Source organism: Leptonotus elevatus, chromosome 1, assembly GCF_054856555.1.
Source record: "Leptonotus elevatus isolate MCC_2025b chromosome 1, RoL_Lele_1.0, whole genome shotgun sequence".
Taxonomy (NCBI): Eukaryota; Metazoa; Chordata; class Actinopteri; order Syngnathiformes; family Syngnathidae; genus Leptonotus; species Leptonotus elevatus.
Window position 1 is genome coordinate 42717134 of NC_141239.1, and position 20778 is coordinate 42737911.

At 43.5% G+C, this 20778-nt stretch overlaps 2 protein-coding genes across 6 annotated transcripts in view; one reads left to right on the forward strand and one right to left on the reverse strand.

Annotated features, from left to right (window-relative positions):
• The window catches only part of LOC147182292 (uncharacterized), a 61914-nt gene that overhangs the window by 36001 nt on the left and 5135 nt on the right, over positions 1-20778 (forward strand). Inside the window, exons 6-9 of one of the 3 annotated variants that reach the window (XM_086060146.1) lie at positions 4131-4289; positions 11614-11680; positions 13729-13844; positions 19002-19029. In XM_086060146.1, coding sequence (XP_085916272.1) covers positions 4131-4289; positions 11614-11633 — 179 coding nt within the window. In that variant the 3' untranslated portion in view covers positions 11634-11680; positions 13729-13844; positions 19002-19029. Of the gene's footprint in view, positions 1-4130; positions 4290-5354; positions 6543-11613; positions 11681-13728; positions 13845-19001; positions 19080-20778 lie in introns of those variants that run through there. The other 2 variants (XM_086060154.1, XR_015090575.1) reach the window with 2 other exon arrangements.
• Positions 1005-6538, reverse strand: LOC147182293 (neurogenic differentiation factor 2-like). Of its 3 annotated transcripts, XM_086060082.1 has the most exons (3): positions 6449-6538; positions 5973-6363; positions 1005-3265 (listed from the first exon to the last, which is right to left on the reverse strand). In XM_086060082.1, the coding sequence occupies exons 2-3, from the start codon at positions 6113-6115 to the stop codon at positions 2125-2127; spliced, it is 1284 nt and encodes a 427-aa protein (XP_085916208.1). In that variant the 5' UTR covers positions 6116-6363; positions 6449-6538; the 3' UTR covers positions 1005-2124. The 3 variants fall into 3 exon arrangements, with proteins under 3 accessions (XP_085916208.1, XP_085916216.1, XP_085916203.1); XM_086060090.1 differs by having other exon boundaries at positions 6126-6524; XM_086060077.1 differs by having other exon boundaries at positions 5973-6523.

Consider the following 20778-nt stretch of genomic DNA (forward strand, 5'->3'; position numbering starts at 1 on the left):
ATTGAATTGTCATGAAAATTTTCGGGGTTAAAAATGAAACGCTAACAGGCGATGTGCAAAAAATAGAGTAAAAACGCATCAAATAAAAAACAACAATAGATAATTGTGATGATTTTTGTCATCGAATAATACCAAACAATCAGAGCTTTTTTTTGCAACCGGAAAAGAAGATGTTGCGTTCAAGGGAACGAAGCGGGCCTTTGTAAGGCCGTCTAACGCCATTACATTCGCGAGTGGTCGTGCACTGTAACGGGACTTTTATTCCTTTTTGGGGAGGAAGGGGAAGGAATAAAACCCAGTCGAGGTGGCAACGGATACACCAGCCTGTGCATTATTAAGTGTGTAACGTGTATTGTAATTTTTAATATAGTTTAAGGCTTGTATGATTATCTTGTGACGTTTTCTAAACTTGTAAATGATTGGAAATCAATGAAAATTATGTTATATAAAACGTGATGACCGTTTGGTTTTAATTGTTAGTTGAAATAATGCGAGTAAAAAAATAGAGACTAGGCCTATGCACAAAATGGCGGAAATTAATTGTCTAACAGCACAATTTTAAAACGTATTGAACGTGTTTAAATACATGTCAAAATCATTATATGGAACGAAAGTAGTCCTGAGAAATATGCGGGGGGTTACCAAATTACCGAATTGACCTTGAATGCATCACTGGCCATAAATGAGACTCGCTGCAAATCCGCCACAAAATTTCCGCGTGAAATAGGACACACACGCACACACACACGCGCGCACACACATTCTCTCTCTCTCCTCTCGTTTTTTTTAAAACGACTCTTTTGTCAAATATTCAGATATCTGGCACACGTGACGCTCTCGCTCACTTTTGGCGCCAAGTATACCTCGCGCAGGGGGGAGAATAAAATGCCAACATGGGGGAAGGTTGGTCATGTGCACTAATCGCCTCATTAGATATCTGATCTAAATAAATGAAGGAAATGTGATATGAGTGAGAAAGAATGGAAATTAATCAGGTTGCACAATTTCATAGTTTGTCATTTTATTGTCGTTCTTTTCTTATGCCACACAGTTTGGTTGGATACAAAGTTGAAAGACTCGATGGGAAAAATAATAAATAAGCACATGGGGGGGGGGGGGGTCCCTTCATTTCCATTGACTATTCACATTAATTACAGAGGGGGAAACACAATAATAAATAAACGTGCAAGCAATAATAAATAATTTATTAAATAAAAACTGGGGGAATGAGTGTTGTAGCTCAGTTATAGGAGCATCAAGAATAAATGACAGTTGGAAAAATGAGGAAATGTTTTTGTGTCTGCTTTTGCATAGATGCCAAACAACAGATTTGAGAGAAGGAAAGAAAAAGAAAAACAGACCTTCAAGCTGTTTGATAACTGAATGATGAAAGGAAATTGAATACAAATTAAAACACAACCTCCTGCAAATGTTCATATAGTGTAAATGTTTGCTCCGATTCTCCAATGGGCAAGTGGGAAATAAGATAAACGAGCACCAACACAAATACATATTTTTTTCCCCCTTTGAAATAGGGCTGCAACTAACGATTTTTTTTTAAATATAATTGATTCATCTGTTGATAAATCAATCAATCGGATTTTTAGAAAAACATTTTTAATGTCCATCCCTTTGTTGAAAAACAAGGCATCGCTTCCAATTGACAGTGCAGAAAACAACAATTACAATTTCATTACTTGTTTGGTCTGTGACTCATCAGGAAAAAAAAGGTAAAAATGATGATCATTGATTTTCAAAGTAAAAGCAATTGTTTTATTTAGATTCAACACAAAGATGCTTTCATGAAGGACAACAGAAATCTGAGAATGTTTACTGTTGAGAGGCTTAAATTCTTACCATGTAGGCAATTTTAAATGAAGAAAGGCATCTAACGATGAATCGATTCTCAAAAATCGTTGATTCATTTGATAATCGATTAATTGTCGATTAATCGTCAATTAACCGTTACAGCCTTCACTTTGCAAATAAAAGTGTAAAATACAAATGTGTCTGTTTCCACGGATCCTGTTTCCCTGACGATTGCAAAGGACAAGAACGAAAAGTCCGAAAATGAAGCGTGAGCAAAGATTGTGAGCAGCAAGGGGGCGCTCTCGCGCACACACTTCAGTTGTGGAAAAAGGCGTTAAGTTCGTCGTAGGCGGGCGCGCGCTCGTGGTGCAAGTGCATGTCGTGGTAAGGCAGGACGTTTTCCGAGTGAATGCCGCCGCGGGCCCCAGAGGAGCCAAAGACCAGGTTGTGTGCGGCGGCGGTGCCGCCGGGCCTGGAGCCGGGAAGGCCCGAGTAGTGCATAGAGTAGTGGTACGCCTTGTCGTGGTCGGGCGAGGCCGCGCCTTGGTGCTTGAGGGCAAAGTTCCCGTTGACGCACGGCGGCGGGCTCAGGGGCCTCTCGTACTCGGGGCTGTTGTACTCTGGGGAGCCGCCGCCGCCACCGCCACCGCCGCCACCGCCGTAAGCCGAGTCATACGTGGGGCAGTAGCCGTGCGAGCCCAGCGGGTGCGAGTTCGAGCCCTGCCGGCAGTGCGGGCTGGACAAGCGGGCGCACTGGTACGGGTACGAGTGCATGGCGAAGGAGCCCGAGCCGTAGCGCGCCCCATCGGGGCACTGCTGCTCCGTCAGGAAGTTTCGCGAGTTGAGCTGCAGGCAGCCGGCCACCAGGTTGGTGGTGGGCTGCGACAGCCCCTTGCACAGGGTCTGCACGTAGGACACCAGGTCCGGACGCTTGCCCGAGCGCAGGATCTCCGACAGGGCCCAGATGTAGTTCTTGGCCAGGCGCAGCGTCTCGATTTTGGAGAGTTTCTGCGTCTTGGAGTAGCAGGGCACCACCTTGCGCAGGTTGTCCAGGGCCGAGTTGAGGTCGTGCATGCGCGTGCGCTCGCGGGCGTTGGCCTTCATGCGCCGCACCTTAGAGCGCTCGATGCGGGCCGCCGTCATCTTGCGCTTCTTGGGGCCCCGCTTCTTGGGACGCTCGCCCTCTGTGTCGTCGCCGTCGCACTCGTCGTCCTCGGCCACGTCGTCCTCGGCCCCGTCGTCCCCGTCGTCCTCGTCGTCCTCGTCCTCGTCCTCGCCGGCGTGCTCCGAGTGCGTCCGGCTGCCCAGCCGCAGCTCAGACGAGGCGTCCATGTTGTCCCGCGTGTCGCCGTCCTCTTTCATCTGGTCGTCGTCGCTGTCGTCCGCCCAGCCCGAATATTTCTGCACGTCGGGGAGCAGCGAGGGGTCGTTGAAAAGCCTGGTCAACATTTTGCCTCTGCGTGGGGAGGGAGCGGACAAGAAACACAAACTGAATTTTCAAGTCACCGCCAAGTATCTGTCAGTCATTTAGTCGATGAATCGATGAGTCGGGTTAGAAAACAGGACATTCTTTCAAATTGGCCAAAAATAATAATAATGATTATTTAGGTACTGATTTGGTCTGTAACATTAGAAAATGGACACAAATGTGGATCGTTTGATTTTGATTCAACAGAAAGAAATCACATATTAAATCATAATCACAATATTAAGAAAAATTATCTCAATTGGATTATTTTTCAAAATTGTTCCGTCCTAGCGAGAATGCATCACAGACATTTTTGCTAACAGTGCACATTCCCTGCAAGTTTTTACATTAATCTACATACTGTGTGCAGATAAAAAAAAATTACTTAGCATTTTTTTGTGTGTGTTTTCCGAAATGCGCTAAACTGCCACAAGGTGGCGCCCAAACCACCGTTCAAATAAGAAATTACGAGTTAGTACAAAATGTTCAAGCGATGCATCCCGTCCGCTGAGGCAATCTTTGCATGTAGGGGAGGAGCTAAATTTAATCCGGGTAGTTACGGAGAGTATTTGCCACTTGCACTTCGTGTTTTTGTTTTTAAATCAAATCATCTTGTTTGAACAATTATAAACAGGAGGAATGTTAATTACTTGCGTTTTTAGGGCGGATTACTCTGCAATGTGTCACTCGAAAAATTGACTCCCCCCCAGTCCCCCCTCCCAACCACCCAGGTGCAAATGACACGAAATAATGATAAATATAGTACACCCGAAAAGTATGAAAATGTACGGAGGGATAGTTTTAAAATGATTTTTTTTTCAAGAAAGAATGATATCAAATGATTCCAAACTAGATGACGAAGACGGATTCCCAGAGCTGCATGAATACGACACAGGTAAGTTGGAAGCAGATGGACGTGTTGGAGACATTGGACGGACGCACAGCAGCCCCTCCAGACAAGAACATTTGCTGCATGGGAATCCAGACGACAGCTACCAATCCCAAAATGGAGGTGAGGAAAGCAGTTTGAAAATTTGCACAAGAATGAGTGGACTGGGAGGAAACCATTTGATGAAAGCCGTTCTATTTTTGATGATTAAAATGGTTGAATCTGCCCACCCAAAAATGTCACATCCAAATATGTATAAATAAGTCAAAGAGTAATATGAGGACATTTTGGGGGGACTTGAATTGATTTGTCATTGCAGTAAATTACAAATATAGAATTAGTTTTAACAGTATGTCCTCTGGTAGGAGTGCATGGGCCAAAGGGAGGCGGGGGGAGGGGAGGGGGGCGGCACACTACAGGTCCCATGAGGGGCTGAGGAGGGAGGCTGGGACGCCCACATCCATCCTGGCGGCATTCCAACACTATTCATCCCCAACACATCTTGTCACAAGCACGACGACAAAAGGAGGGGAAAAAGGAATCCTAATCTAATCGGGTGTATTGCCTTCTGTAAAATGACTCGAAATATTACAGTCATGCTGAAAAATTACATTTTTTAATGCCATCCGTTATTTGATTAAAAACAATCAAGCGTAATGTGATATAGTCATGCACAATGTAATTTTGATTTATATTCACTTTATTTTAGTCCACCCTTCTGGGTTTCTTTGGTACACATTTTATGTGTTTTTTTTTTAAATTTATTTTTATTCCAGCTATAAAAGAAACGAGATTTACGTAACATTTTAGGTGTTGAAATTGTTGATTTTGACATGACCTATTTTAAAATATAGATATTGAAATTGGAGTGGGGGGGGGGGGGGTGACGAGTAGCGTATTAGTGTATATTAGCAAAAAACAAAAAAAACCAAGGGTATCAATTAAACATACAATGAAAATTCAAAAATTATTTCACAAACAAAAGTATCAAGGCCATCCGTTTAAATCTTGAAAACGCGCCAACTGACCACAAATTAGCATAAAATCGAAACAATATGAAACATGTACGTTTAGACTTTTTTTTACCACATTGACTTTAAATTGTATTTTACATTATGCAAGACTGTGAGCACCGTTAGGTAATTATCTTTCGATGTGTGTGTATGTGTGTGTGTGGGCACGCGCCAGGGGCAAAATCGACTTTTAAAAATCACACGCGTCTTTCTTCGTCGCAGCAATTAGACGGAAAAACAATTAACAGGCCAAGCTTGCAAAAACATGAAATTGATTTTAGTGCACGCGCACGCACGCGTGCGCGTTCCCAGATGGACGTGGACCTTGTCGGGCTTTTAGGGCTCGTTAAATAAATAAAAATGGGCCGTGGGCTGTGATTTAATGAATGAGCCGAAAGGTGTGTGCGTGCGCGTGTATAGGCTACTTTAAATGGGCGGAAGAAATATGCAAATAAATTGTCAGAGAAAATCTGTCATTTTATAAGCAAAACTCTTGCATTGACATAAACGCGAATTACATTTGATGGCTGCATATTAATTAGATTAATTTTCTTGCAAGTGCATATTTCGAGCGCACCCATGACAAACAAAAACACCCGTTGCACTTTGAAATGTGACATTTTCTAAGCATATACTCAATCTGTATGAATGAGATTTAAAGATGAAAACGGAGGATTGTTTTGCTCGAAAGTGCCGATTTGAGACGTGTCCATACGAGCAAAATGCGCGCTGTTTATTAATACCACTTAACGACAAAAACAGTCCGCAATTTTAAACGAAAAATATTGCTTACCCATCGACAAGAATTCGATGTGATGATGTTAGAGAAAAGTGGCGATTCAGCTCGTGTCCATATCGCACCGTCCCAATTAGCCCCCAAAAGGTGCGTTCGGGAGCATCCGTAAACCGCAATATCGTCTCTCTCCGCCTTCGCATGCAAACTCACCTGCGCTCGAGCTCTTGTCGCGGGATGGGAGGGGTGGGTGGGGGGTGTCCAGTAGCCACGAAAAAAAGGGAGGGAGTGTCCGTGAGTGTGTGTGTGTGTGTGTGTGTGTGTTTTTTTCTTTCTCAGACCACCATCTTCAGGGACCGAAGCGGCATGGTCGCTCCGTGTCGGCGTGCAGGTGCGTACGGCGCGCGGGCTCTTCCTCGACTGGGCGCCTCGCCCCCCTCTCCGCCCCCTCCTCGAGAGAGAGGGTGAGCGCGAGAAAGAGAGAGAATGAGGGAGCGAGTGAGGGTTGTGTGAGAGTGAAGAGCGAGTTTACATACCAGCTCGAAGGCTGCGATGCCAGCGCCCATATGGCTTCACGTCACCGGCAAGCGCCATCACATGAGGGGCCCGCTGATTGACATGCGCCCGCATTCGGAGGGATCTGGCCTCCCTGGAGGGGTGGGGCGAGAGGGATGGAGAGACATAGATGGGGAGCGATTGAGAGAGGGGGAGGAGGGGGGCTTCGCCATCTGTCACCACACTAGTGCTCACAAAGACAGAAAACAAAAAAAACAGACGAGCAAATAAAATGGTGGTACACCAAAAAATGTTGGACCGAACCTGCTTGGGAAATAAAAAGGCCTCTTTATGATACAAGTCAGCCTTATTGTTATGAATTGATATGCATTGCATGGCTAACTGCATTAAGCAGATCACCCGCTATTAAATCATATTAACACAAGCGATTAATCAGTTTAGCGTCCGCATAAGACTGTAGGCGGCTTATCGTACAATTACATCAATTAAGTGGAGAAGGTGCAGCCTGCCACACTGCGGCCACTGGTGGGTGGGCGGGTGGGTTCGGTGGGGGTGAGAATGCATTAGAAGTGCATTAAGGCCGCCCTAGCAGAAGGCATATTGTTTATTTATTTACCTAATTGGATCCAATGATGCTATGCCGACGAGTGTGGCCTCAGTCGGTGTTTTGTTCTGTTGACCCACTTGACGAAAAAGATGGAGGGGGGGGGGGGGGACAAAAGTACTGGGACGATCGACCTTAAAAGGAGGGGTGGGCTGGGGTGAGTTATTCCACCATTTTGCGCTCTTAAGGAAAACATTTTTTGTAGTGATGAGACCAGTGGGAGGTTTGTGTTCTTCCACACCAAAGTCATCCAAAGGCAATTTGGCTCCCTGGAATACAAACAGGGACGTGCACAACATTGTGGAGACACTGTGTTATGTCACTCTAAATTCAGAGTTGGTTTTGGCAGCCATTTTAGTTTACTCTTACGTTTTGGAGGAATATGTGTGATAGTAATATTTTGGTCATTTCAATATATGATAGTTTAGTCCAGTTTTGGTCAATGAAAAAAAAATCAACAATACCCTATATAGTTTTTGTAACATCATTGACAATTTGCACGGCGCGAGAGCAACCTGGAGTCTACTGGAGCGCTAAGCATGCTTAAAAACGGCCTCTCCACATAACGCAGGAATCTTGTTTAAAACATGCAATAAAACTCCATAGGTGCTTCTGTTTTGGTTAGCAACGCCGACAACACTGTGGAGCAGCCACAAGTCTGGAAGACTAACTGGCATGGCAGATGTTCCCACATATCCACTTCTCATATACAATATGTGGTAAGACTCCAGGCTTTGGTTATTTGAGACTCTGTAGGTGCTTCTGTTTTGGTTAGCAACATACACAACATTGTGGGACGGCTCTGAGTCTCCTGGAATGGCACTCGCTGTTAAGACGCCATCTCCACATAGTGCAAGATGATCTTTAATACTGGCAGGGAGGTCATGAGCTCCAAGACTCTACTTGAGACTTGCGAGGTGCTGCTGTTTTTGGTTAGCAAATGGGCTCAACACTTGATAACTATTTAAGGTGTATGTGTATGTATGTTTTAACAACTTTATTACCTACTTCCCGATTAGGAAAACAACTTAAGTGTACGCACAAATACACTATTTATACATTTGCTGGTGTCTCAATGGCTGAAGATGACGATGTGGGCCGCAGGTGTGCCACCAGTGAAGAAGGAGGGGTATGTCTCCATGTGAGGCAAAGTTGGCACGGGGCGGCGCCCCGGCTGGCCCTGGTGCCTCCTGCGCGCCCGCTTTTTGTCCGTCCCTGCACTGAGATCTCTATTTAGTGCACATTAGTGGAGTTAATGCGGGAGAAATGAGCTCCATGACCGCCGTGTCCAATTTGGCTCGCGAAAAGTGTCGCCACGCCGAGGGAGGCGTTGCCGTGGCGGCGATATGAGCTTGTCCTCGTCTGGGTCGCCCATGTGGGCATGTGCAGAGAAAATGTTTGCATTCTTCGTGATGATGCTTGTTGACTAATGTGTCCATCCCTTTTCCGGTGCGGGGATGCCATCCTGGAAGCACACCAGCTAACGTTGTGTGTTTGTATTCATCAGGTTTGGGGGACATAGATCAGTTTCCACAGTCACTCACGGGGGACCTCCTGCGTTATGGGGCACCAGCCGAGTGTTGATTAGGAAACACCTGTGCGGTTTCAACGACGTGATTTATCGGAGGTGTACTGCGGATGCTAGCTAGGCCTTCACAGATCATTTTGGAAAGTTTACTGATATTTGACTACCTGTAACAGGTATGACCACCCTTTTTGAAACTGAGATTAAATGTGACTGCTAATGATATTCAATTATGTTAATGATTTCACACAATCATTAGGTAAAAGATAACTATCCATATACAACATTTTATTTCTATAAATCTTTACCAGTGTTTATATTTTTAAGTGATGCCACCACCGACTTAAGCTTTCCAAAGCGGTCACCTGAGTGAATTAAGAAGAAGCTACATTACATTCATAACGGGTATTTTTGCAAAAAGTGCTGCGGTTTTGGAGTCAGAAGAGAGCGAACTGGTGGCGAACGATCGTGGGCTTAAACCAGGCTCTGTCCCCCAAAAACCAGGAAATAGGCTGGGTTCAGTCAGTGTGTACATACTGTACTGTCATGAGCTGGCAACTTTGGGGTGTCATCAGGGCTGGACTGGCACAAAAAAAAAATCGGCCCTGGTATTTTGACTTAGGTCTACCGGCCCAACCTGATTCCTGCCTAACATGTAGTTCTGCCACTGATGTTCATTGATGATGTTTCAGTTTGCGATCTTTATTCAAACTGGATTACCAAACTAGTCCCTCTAAATTGTGGGCCAGTCTCTTGGTGTAAAATGTAGGAAAATAATCATTAAAAAGCACTGCATCGGCCTCAAAACAGGCCGGCCCACCGGGCATCTGCCCTGTATGCCAGAGTCCACCCCAGGTGTCATCAATGCCATGACCCTGAATCAGTTAAATACTAAAGGACATAAAACAATCAAATGCTCTGCCTGTAATTGTAATCTTTGTTTTTTGTTCTAAGTGATAAAGCCCCAAAAAAAAAAGGTTATTTTACTCATTTAATATTTTTTTAATTGATTGGCGATTAATCAGTTATCAGAATATTATTCTGTAAAATATCGGAATTGGTCTAAAAACAAAAACATCTCTACCAGTCGGGCCTCAGTCATTAACAAATTTGGGCATGCCCAGGTTAATTTAAAGGAAGCTAACTACACTATTAAATAATAGTTCATAGTATTAATTGTGAGTAGCGAGTCCTCCGTACCAGCCAAGCGGTGCCAAATAGCGAATTGGCAGGAGGAGGTCCCTAACAACCTTCACGTGACCTTGCCAAAATAGATGCTGAATGTCAATGGAGCCACTTCAGCCAGTGACTGGCAGCAGGCGGGCCAAACACACAGTGGAGGAGCTGAAAAGGCCAGTGCTGAAATGCTAAATGCTTAGAATACCCTTACTGCACTGATTAGCATCACAGGCTAGCATGTAGCCACGTAGCATCGTGACTTATGGATGTCTGGCACTAGATTCTTCATTTTTTTGGTCCTTATGTTCTGAGTGAATTTCTGGTTAGTGTTTCCAAATTGATTGATCCAAGGTGGTAAATTTGTCATAGCCAATGATGAACCGATCAGTGTTATTGACTGGGATTTGTTTATTTTTTTTGTATTTATGCTCTAAGGGAATTTCTTTGTTCTTATTATCTGAAGATTGCTCTGATATATCACAGTCCTCAAATCAATCATGTTGTCTTTGGCATTTTGGCTCCATGATGTCATCTCTCAGCATCCGCACGCAATTTGCCAAAATACTCACAATGACTTTGTGTTTGGACGTAGATTAGTGGCAAGTGGGGAGGCCACCTGCTGTTGCTTTGGCTAAGCTAATCAAAATGCTAACTAAAATATTGTTTATATGTCTTTATTTTCCTCTGAATGTCATCCAGTAGATGTTAAAAGTCATCAAGCCACACCTTCTTAGTTCCCCCCCTCAATCCCTCCATCAGATGTGCGAGGTGACGACCTGCACTTCTCTTGTCTTTCTGGGCCTATTACTAGCACACGCGTGCGCACGCACACACACACACACACACACACACTCACACAGACACACCAGCCAGCATCCCGGACCCCATCTGCACTCTCCTTTCTCCAACCCGCTAATTGCATATGCACAAATGCAAATGCCTATTAATTAATTACTTGACTAATTAGTGCAGTGGTATTTTAGAGCGATAAATCAAGTAGAGATGGGGCAGAGGACGTCTGGAGGAGGAGGAGGAGGGTGGGGCGAGGTGGGGCGGGTGAGTCGATGGCTGCGTTTTCGGCGGAAGGGTCGCGACGACGGGCGACGTCGACAAAAGAAGCGAAGGTCTGAAAGGCGAGGTGTGAAAGGTAGAGGCGGATTAAATTTAGGCTGCACGTGACCGCCCCCCTACACCGTGCTCTGCCAGCTGTGTCGCTTGCTGGCAGGCGGCCAAGCAGTGGGCACCCTCAAAAGGCGCTTGGATGCATATTCATATACAGCGGCATCTAAAAATTCTGTCGAGATGACAGTTTTAGTTGAAAGTAACTCAATTAAAAGACAAAGGTTAGCAAACTACAACTAGCACAGTAAAACCATTTCCCCATATGAAGTCATGTTAAATGAATCAATTAATTCCCCAAATCCTAAAACCTTTATTAAATGTACAAGTTAAACTTGAATCGCAAGAGATGCAGCACAAATTACGACGAGACAGAGAAGGTCCCCAACTGAGCTCCAGTAATATTCGCCTGCTTCTCGGAGCAGAGAGTATCTGTCTGAGGTTGTTGTTGTATGCTCTTTGTTTGTTTGTTTGTTTGTAGCATTTGTTCAACTTTTACTTGTTTCTACTCCTTTTTTACATCGATAATTGTGTATTATCAACTTATTTTTGGTGATATAAATTTGTATTTGGTCTTCAGAATAAACTTCATTCATTTGAAGGTTTATAATTTAAAGTGATGCCCCTTTCTATTAGCCCATGTTTAGTATATGCTAGCATTAAGTTAGCATATTTTCGTAAGGCAAAATCACATGGTTTGAAACTTTGAACGTGTAATGTTTTCTTTTGTTGTATTTTTATTCTGTGCTGTTTTACAGTAAACTTCAACTGGAAGTGACGAGCAGCTTGAAGCAAGCACACTGTGCCTCTTACTTGGATAACTGTGTGAGCGAGTATTTTCATTTCCTCAAAATGGTGTTATACGATAAGTCTCCCGTGTTTAAAAGTGGACATTAATAAGTATGTGGGAGGGGTGAAACTTAAAAAAACAACACCTTTTTACTTTTTATATGTTCTCTAATGTGACTAGACCGCTGTATACAAAATCTAAAATCAAACTACCAACTCATAAGATAAGAAACAGGAAGTAGAGCAATACCGTCACCTAGTGCACCCGCATTATTTATTAACTGGACAAAACTTCATCTCACTACGACGGCGTATTAGGGCCACGTATAAATATATATTTTTTTAGCGGGCGGGGGCAATATTCTGAGAAAAAAATGTGCAAATTTGGCACTTTATAAAGTTGCAAATTTACGAGTTTTTTTCTCGGAATATTGCCCCTGCCCGCTAAAAAAAAAATATATATATATATTTATACGTGGCCCTACGCCGTCATATCTCACGGTACTAAGGAAGGGGGTATTAAAAAGGTGTGCAAAGTGGAGCACGAGGAGCCGAACAGTTGGCACGGTTTGCGCAGTGTGGCGGACGTGATAATTGTGGCATCTGTGTTTGGGGTGGGGGTGAATGATTCTGGAAGCCTTTGCTAAAATCTGTCAGTTTAAGTCTGTGTGTGTGTGTGTAGGTTTGCTTGGCCCCCACCGTACACTGAGTGCTCCAGACTGAAATACTCATTCTTGTTAGCTGGCCCAGCAGACGACGACGCTCTTAATTGTGGCATCAGTAGGCTCCATTTTCTCCTCTTCTGCTTCTTCTTCCCCTCAGTTGTTTGTTATGCTCATCTGCAACAGAGTCAAACATTGTCAGGGGCGGTCAGTGAGTGTTGTTGTCGTCTTCATGCACACACCTTGGTACGGCTGAAGTGAGCCGCTCGTTTACTTCCAAGACGGGTGCCTTGGTTTGGTTGTTGAAATCCACGTCGTTCGGCCTGCACGCGAGAGACTTTTTGCCCATCAGTTCCCGTGCCAAGTCAGCCCAGTGCACGGCCAAGCCCGAGCATCTTGTGGGATTTTTTGCCTTTTAATTATAGTAAGAGAGGATTAATTATGGCAGTGGAAACAAGGGGGGCATGCATTATTGATGCTATGAGTGCAGGGCTGGAGGGGGTAGAGGGTGCTAATTAAATCACTGCCCCATTGCCACGTCCGCCATGTCTCCCACCTGCTACATCCCAGAGACCCCACCCTGGGCATTTTGCTCTTAGAACACCCGTGTGCTTCACATGGGTTTGAAACACAAATACACCAATTTGTTGCTCTTTTTCTCTCTCCATATAATCTAATACAGTAATCATTTAAATTGCCATGCAACCACAACAGTATAAGTTAAAAAGAAAAAGAAAAAAACTCAATGGCCACCACGAGATCAAAGGCAATCTTGTCAGTCTGAAACAGGTCAAAATAAATAAATAAAATCTCCCGTTAAAAAAATTCCAAGAGAGGAAGTAGACGTAGGATGCCCTCTAGTGAGAATTACCTGCTATTGGCGAGCTACTGACGGCTTCAAACAATCTATCCATCACGAAACATCTAAGGAGGAAAAACCCAATGACAAAACATCCCAAAAATAGCTATAAAGTGAATGTTACAACTTAAGATGTAAAACAAAGGAAAACAAGAAAGCTTTTTTGTTTTTTTTTGTTTTTGGGAACCGGAAGTAGACAATACTGTCCAGTCGAGCGCGTACTGCATAAAATAAATGCAGAGAAACAAATTATACTACAATAGCTTGTAAAGTGGCGAAGAAACTGTTAAATAGCCCAGCTTTATTTGTTCACTTACAGTAATTGCTAACAGCGGAAGCTTTATGGTATCTGCCTGTCACCTTTCCTTCGGAAATGCTTAAAACTTGTATGTGACTTCATACCTTACGAAGTGAAAGAAAATGGCGGCAGCAGGTGGGGGATTTTACGTAGTATGTAGTTCACTTTTACTATTCTTTTGACAGATTCACCTCACATTATGGTAACTAGCTGGAAGTCGGATGCTGCTAGTTTAAAAAAAATGACATTTTTGTGTGTTTTTAAGGAATGGTGCAACTTCATCTTCAGCTTTCCCTCACTAAAATTACGTCACACGCGCCTGCCTGTCGCGTTAATTAACGGGGTGACGCAGTTTATGTTGTCAATGGCGTAATCACGCAGGTACATCACAGATTTTTTATTTTTATTAATGTGTCTTATTACGTGTCAAATGTCTGTGTCCTCTAGCTTGTGTAGGCCTACCTAATGTAATGGACGGTTCCTTCCAATGAAACTGTAGTTACCCAACACGCCATTAGGTGGCAATGCTGCATTGTTTTCTGCAGAGCCCTATACAGAGAGAGTTTGGCCCACTGATCAAGCCGCTGAAGTCACAGGGCGGCCATCTTGCTCCTCCCATCTCGCGAGCAGACCACTGTATAAACTAAACGATATACGTACAGATTAGACATATACAGCTCGTAGGCAGTTAGTACTGTAAAAGGCCGGGGGGCGGGGTGGTCACTATTTTTTAACAAGTTTAAAAAAAGAAAAAGATTTTAAAAAATTAACAAGTGGACGGTATGTGCTGCTTTGAGACACCCCTTTTTCTTTTATCGCGCAATTCCTTAGACCCCAAAATTAGATTTGGTAGAGGCATCTTTTGTTGAATTACAGTTATAATTCTTTAATAAAAATATACAAGTTTCCTCCTGTAAACATCATTACGTATGTAATTTTTTAAATATATTTAAGGCAAGTCCTCTTGTTTATGTCTAACAAATTTAAAATATCATAAATCATGCTATTTCTAATAAGTACTGTTTCAAATGTTCTCCAATTTTCATACTGTATAATGTATAGGATCGTATGGCGAGAAACTTTTCTTGGGAGGAGCAATATGGCGGCCTTGCGACTTCAAAAGTCAAAATCGGCTATCCAGTCATATATTCAGATCAGTGGTTTGGCCAACTTGGTTTCAGAGCTACTACGCTGTGATTGGTCAACTGCTGGTCACATGACATATGGATGCCATGTTGTTATCCTGCCGCTGGGATGTAGTGTTTTGCAATGGGGGTTTCCACTTTCATGTACCAATCATGCCTTGCTGCTCATGGCGCTGCTTACAACGACCAGGCAGCGGTATTATGATCATTGGAGACCCACAGAGGGAAGTGGAAGTCAAATGAGAGGACTGGAAAGCAAATAACACTTAATTGTTGTGCAAAGTAAAGTAAAATAACACACTTTTAAGTAGGTGCGACTGCACACTGCAGCCTTCGACCTTTCATCAAGAGTTATAATTGAAAATAAAAATATAATTGATTTTAATTATAAGCCTGTACAAAGTGTATGGACTTCAAATAAAATTATTATCGATTTTAACTCTTGATAAAACAGGGCCCATGATATGGAAATGAGTTATTGTGGATTTTGTGTTGCAAATAAAAGTTCTAACTATTGTACATGCACAATTGAAAGCCATTGATAAAAAAGAAAATATGACATTTGGTTGTCAGTTACACTAAAATAATTTTGGACTATATATTCATTATGATAAACAAATTACCCTGTAATAACCTTCATTGGTACCATGAAAATTTTGCTTTATTAGCACGTATCTTGCTTGTTATATCAGGAGCCAAAAGCAGAAGATAAAGCAAATACATCTATTCAGATCTCTTATTTGAACATATTATGAAAATCAAAACCCATGTACAGTAAAAATATACCATATACTAGTAATAGCCTGTATCTACATGCAATGTTCTTTATATTATCAGCTTATCAAATACATCAAAGGTTAAAAAATAAAACAAGGGGAAAATATAAAATAAACTGTTGTTAAACTTAGTTTGTGAAAGAAAGTTATTTTGACTTTCTCTATATACGGCTCGGCAGAAAACCAGAGCCGTATATAGAGAGTCTGGCCAACTAAAAACACTGGCGCCATGTTGTTACCCTCGGTGTGCTCAAGTGTGTAGCCCATCAGCGTGCCTATCGTTTTGAACGCAAAACACTAGATAACTTTCTTTCACAAACTATAGGTGTACAGTTTCTTTTATATTTTCCCCTTGTTTTATTTATTTTTTAGCCATTGATGTATTTAACAAGCCGATAATATAAGGAATACTGTACACTGCATATATGATATATGCTATTACTAGTATAATATGGTATATTTTTATTGTACATGAATTTTGATTTGGCTTTGTGAATGCTGGAAATGTATCATTGTGTTCACATAACTCATAATATGTTCATATAAGAGATCTGATTACATATATTTACTTTATCTCCTGCCTTTTGCTCCTGATATAACAAGCAAGATACTTGATAATAAAGCCAATTTTTTTATGGTACCAAGGAAAGTTATTACAGGCTTCTCTGTAATTTGTTTGTCATGAGGAATATATGGTCCTAAATTTAACTCTTTGACTGCCAGACGTTTTCAGAAAAGGGATGCCGTCAGTGCCAACCGATTTAAGCATTTTGACTGATCTTTCAAGGTCCACAGAAAATGTTCTGTTTGGACTATGGAAACACACGTACTACCAAATGAAAGATTGGACTTTCATCTTTCATCAGAAAAAAAAGTTTGTTTCTACCTTATTCCGTTCTTTAGTAATCAACAATAGAAAATGGTTAGTTTGACCCAATTTCGCCTGTTTTGGACCAAAATACGGAGAAATCAAGCTTTTAGTGAAACGATATTATTTCATGCATTCTAGTGAATTTGACACTTCTTTTTGTCCATGAATGATGCCACAAACACCTAAATAGTGCTTTACTTCTATAAAACACTACCACCAAGAATGAAAAAGTGTTTTTTGATAGCAAAATACGTTTATTTACATTCAACAGTGTAACAATTTGACAACAATTTGGCAAACTATTTACAAATGTGTGCAACTGTGGTGCTATTTACAAATATGTGGATGTTTCAACGACAGTTTTTCTTTGTGTAACACTCTCCTGCGTGCAAGGAGACGCAACCGCATTTGCACAACAGATTGCCTCTTCGCGTGCTCCACTTTCTTGCCGGCCGTTTTTTTCCGGGGAATAGCAAGTATATACTGCAGTGTGTGTTGCCATCAAGTCTAATATCAGGATCATGCTACGGTTTCGTTACGTCTCGCTTCCTCGTGTCCTTCAGTTGCTATACCGGGTGGTAAGAGATGTTCTGATCCATCTTATCCACTCCATTCATGGTGGCATCGTAGTCCAGAAACAGTGTCTTCTCCGTGATCAGACTGTACCCGCTCCTCCGATGAATATGCATTGGACTCGGGGTACTCTTCATTGTCCGATCGAATGTCCGCTTGTGCAGCTCCGGCGTTAGCAGCGCTAGCCGCGCTAGCCGCGCTTAGCCGGTGAGGATTACTACGTGTTCATAACAGTCGCGTCAAGGCTTCCAACTTTGGCGTCAAGCTCGGAGTCATCATCATCATCATCATCAATCTGCATTGGTCGATGCCAACTCTCCATCGCCCGATCGAATGTCCGATTGTGTAGAAGTACCCGGTCGGCTATTGTGCGCGTTTTGCGGCCTTAGCAGCGCTAGCCGCGCTTAGGCTTACTACGTGATCATAACAGTCGCGTCAAGGCTTCCAACTTTGGCGTCAAGCTCGGAGTCATCATCATCGTCGACATCAATGCGCTTTTTAGTATTGATTGATGCTTTCCGTCTTTGAAAAAAATGCTCAAGCGTGAGCTGCTGGCAACCGGTTGCTTGGTCAGCCATTGTGGGCTTCATGAGCCATTGTCTCCTCAACACTCTAGCTCCGCCTCACGTCTTCTACTGACGCCCACGGTGGGCGGCCCATCCAACCTTGTGCAAAGAGAGTCATCGCTGCCCTCTAGGGGCCAAAACGAGTCTTTTACTAATCAGATCTGCCTGATACTTTCAGCACAGCTGCCCAAGGCTTTCCTGCACCCGTTTTCAAAAAAAAACAAAAAAACCATAGGGGACGTCTTTTAACGTCCTCGGCGCCCTTCCCTAGGTTTATGCTAAACGTTTTATAACGTTTATGGCAGTCAAAGAGTTAAATGTGATTTCAGTGTAATTGACAACCAAATGTAATTTTTTCTTTAAAATGTTTTATCAATAGGCTTTCAATTGTGTATGCACAATATTTATAACATTTATTTATGACACAAAATCCACAATAACTAATTTACACATTATGGGCCCTGTTTTATCAAGAGTTAAAATTGATCTTAACATTGATTTAAATTTTAAGTCTGTAGAGAGTGAATGGACTTAAAGCCAATTGAAACTTATAATCAATTTAACTGTCAATAAAACAGGGCCCTGGTCTGCCAACTCTTCATTAATCTAAAGTCTAAAAAAATAATATAAAACAGCACACCTACTTCAAATCGTGTTATTTTACTTATTTCACACTACAACAATGTGTTATTGGCTTTCAGACCTCTCGTTTTAGTAAGTCAGGCCCAATCCCAATACCGCCCCTTACCCCTCATCTCGTCCCTCCCCTTATGAATGCGCATTCACGCGGACAAAGGAGTTTCCCAATTCTCCGTAAAATGTAGGGGGAGGGTTAAAGACGAGGGCTGCAGGTGCCTTTTCACGAAGATAGATGCCGACCTCCCTAGGTTCTCCCTTACTACAGTCAGGCCCCCTCGGCAACACAGCGGGAAGCAATGGCTGAAGTAATGGCGACACCAGGAAATAACAAAACACTAGAGACACGTAAACGTAAGTATGCTAATATTTATTGAATGTCATAGTAATGATAGTGGTTTTGTCGAATGTTCTATACTTTGGCAGAAATTGGCACAATATTGTGTTTTGGCAAACGCTCGCTATTGTCGCGTCCGTTACGTCACAATCCGCACGCAGCTGCGGCGGCTCGAGGTGACGACGTAGCGGATTGGATAGCCATAGTACGTTCCCAATTCCTAGAGGGATTTTTTTGTCTTTGCCTCCCCAAAGAAGTAGAAGGGAAAGGGGGGAGATAAACGAGACAAAGGATGCAGGGTAAAGAGGAAGTACTGGGATTGGGCCCAAGTATAAGTAAGTAAGTTAACGTTATTTATATAGCGCTTTTCACAGACACAAGTCACAAAGCGCTTCACAAAAAGAGGACAGCCTCATATAAATCAACATAAAATACAATGCCATAAAACAGAAACATATATTTATAATGTATAGATAGACACATGTGTAAAATACATGTATATACATATATAAATATAAGAGGCAAAAAAGTATCAAATGCAATAATATTGAGTAAAATACAGTAAAATTCTATTAGTTCTAAAAAGCCTGTTTTACATTCATTTCCCACAATTTTCTCCTTTGTGCGTCTCTAGGGAACTGATGCATCATAACGCCACTGCCTGGTCATTGAGAACAACGCCATGCTGAGCAACATGACATTATTGCAATATGTAAGTGATAAAAACGCCTATTGCAATACACTATCAAATCGCAGTAGCAGGGTAACAACATGGCGTCCATATGTCATGTGACCAGCAGTTGACCAATCACAGTGTAGTAGCTGTGAAACCCAGTTGGCCAAACTCTATCGACAGTTTAGTATGTAACTACGATTCTATGAGTCCCGAACGACGGCCAGGTGGCGGTGCTGAAACAGCACAGAAATTCCCCACGCGCATTCGTCACTCAAGAATGAATTCATAAAAGGACATGCGGAAGGGTAACACCCTGAACAACGGTTGAGACATCTCAGATCCAGGATAGGGCGTAATCCGCCTGTCTTTTTTGGAATGAGGAAGTAGGGGGAGTAGAATCCCCCTGGATGAGCCGAGGGATCCACTGCTTCGATAGCGGACTTGGCGAGGAGGGTCGCTAGCTCCTGATCGAGAGCTAGTGCCTTTTCCGGGTCGCTGATGACAGTCTCCTTGACCCAGTTGGAGAGAGGGGGCCGGCGTCGCAATTTAAATCTGTACCGATGAGACAAGATTGAAAGCACCCATTGGTCCGAAGCGAGGGCAGCTCAGTAGTTTAGCTGCCGAAAGGAAAAGTAACTGACTGCTGGCTCCTCGGGCTCAATCCCTGGCCCTCCCGGATTTAGGGGTCCAGGAGGGACATGGTGTGGTGTGTGTAGCTCGGCGCTGACCGGGGGGCCCTCGGCCAGAGCGACGGACCTCACAGGCGTCCGTGATATAACCCCGTGCGGGACGAGGAGCTCCAGATCCCCACGAAGGCCGAAAGTTCTGCACAGCATGTGACAGAGGGGTGGCCGAGAGGCGCAACTCCCCCCGAGTTTGACGGAGCATTGGGCCTGGCAAGGCTACCAAATTTACGCCTCATGTCATTAGCACGCACTGTACGTTCCAGCGCTCCTGTCGCAGCCGAACCGAAAACTTGACCCGGAACCACAGGGAAGTGACGTAGTTCCTTGCGGGAGGGCTCTCAACCATGGCCATGCTCCCTAGAATGGAGGGTTAAACCCCCAACGCCATGTTACAGAACGATGTAGCGTCATCCACTTTGTTGTCTCTCAAAGCTGCGGAGAGAGCAAGTAGGAGATGAGCCTATCCGTTGGCCAGGCGTGCTACCACCGCCGCCGCGTTGTACGACTTAGTGACCAGTTCGTCCATCAAGCGCCACTGAGGGCTAGGGCATCTCAAAGCCTCTCTAAGGGCTTCTTCAGGGGAGACGATGAGTGAAGCCACAGAATATTCCACATTAGGTATACGGTCCAAACCAATAGGATTAAGAAACCGCATGTTTGCCAGGGCACGGCCTCCGCCGGGAGCCCAGGATAAACACTAGAATTGTACCAGAAGGAATGAAGGTCTGTCAAAAAGATTCCGGGATCCAAAAAGACTGTGTTGAGTAGTCCAGTGGAGAGAGGCCACACTCAGTAGGAGGCTGAGAAAAGCCAGACGTGTCCAACTTTAAACGTTGGAAAGCCGTAAGCATAACAGTCCACACCAATTCTGCTCCAGCTGAAAAACATTCAGAAGGAGAAGAACAGAGTCCATTTCCGAATGTACCTCAGAGTCCCGGAAACAAGTTCCAGAGGCCGCAATGGAGACGACATCCTCGGCGACATCGTCATCTTGGTAGGGCTAATGTAGTATTTCATCCGGTAAGGCCACCTCTGCAGAGGGCAACGCC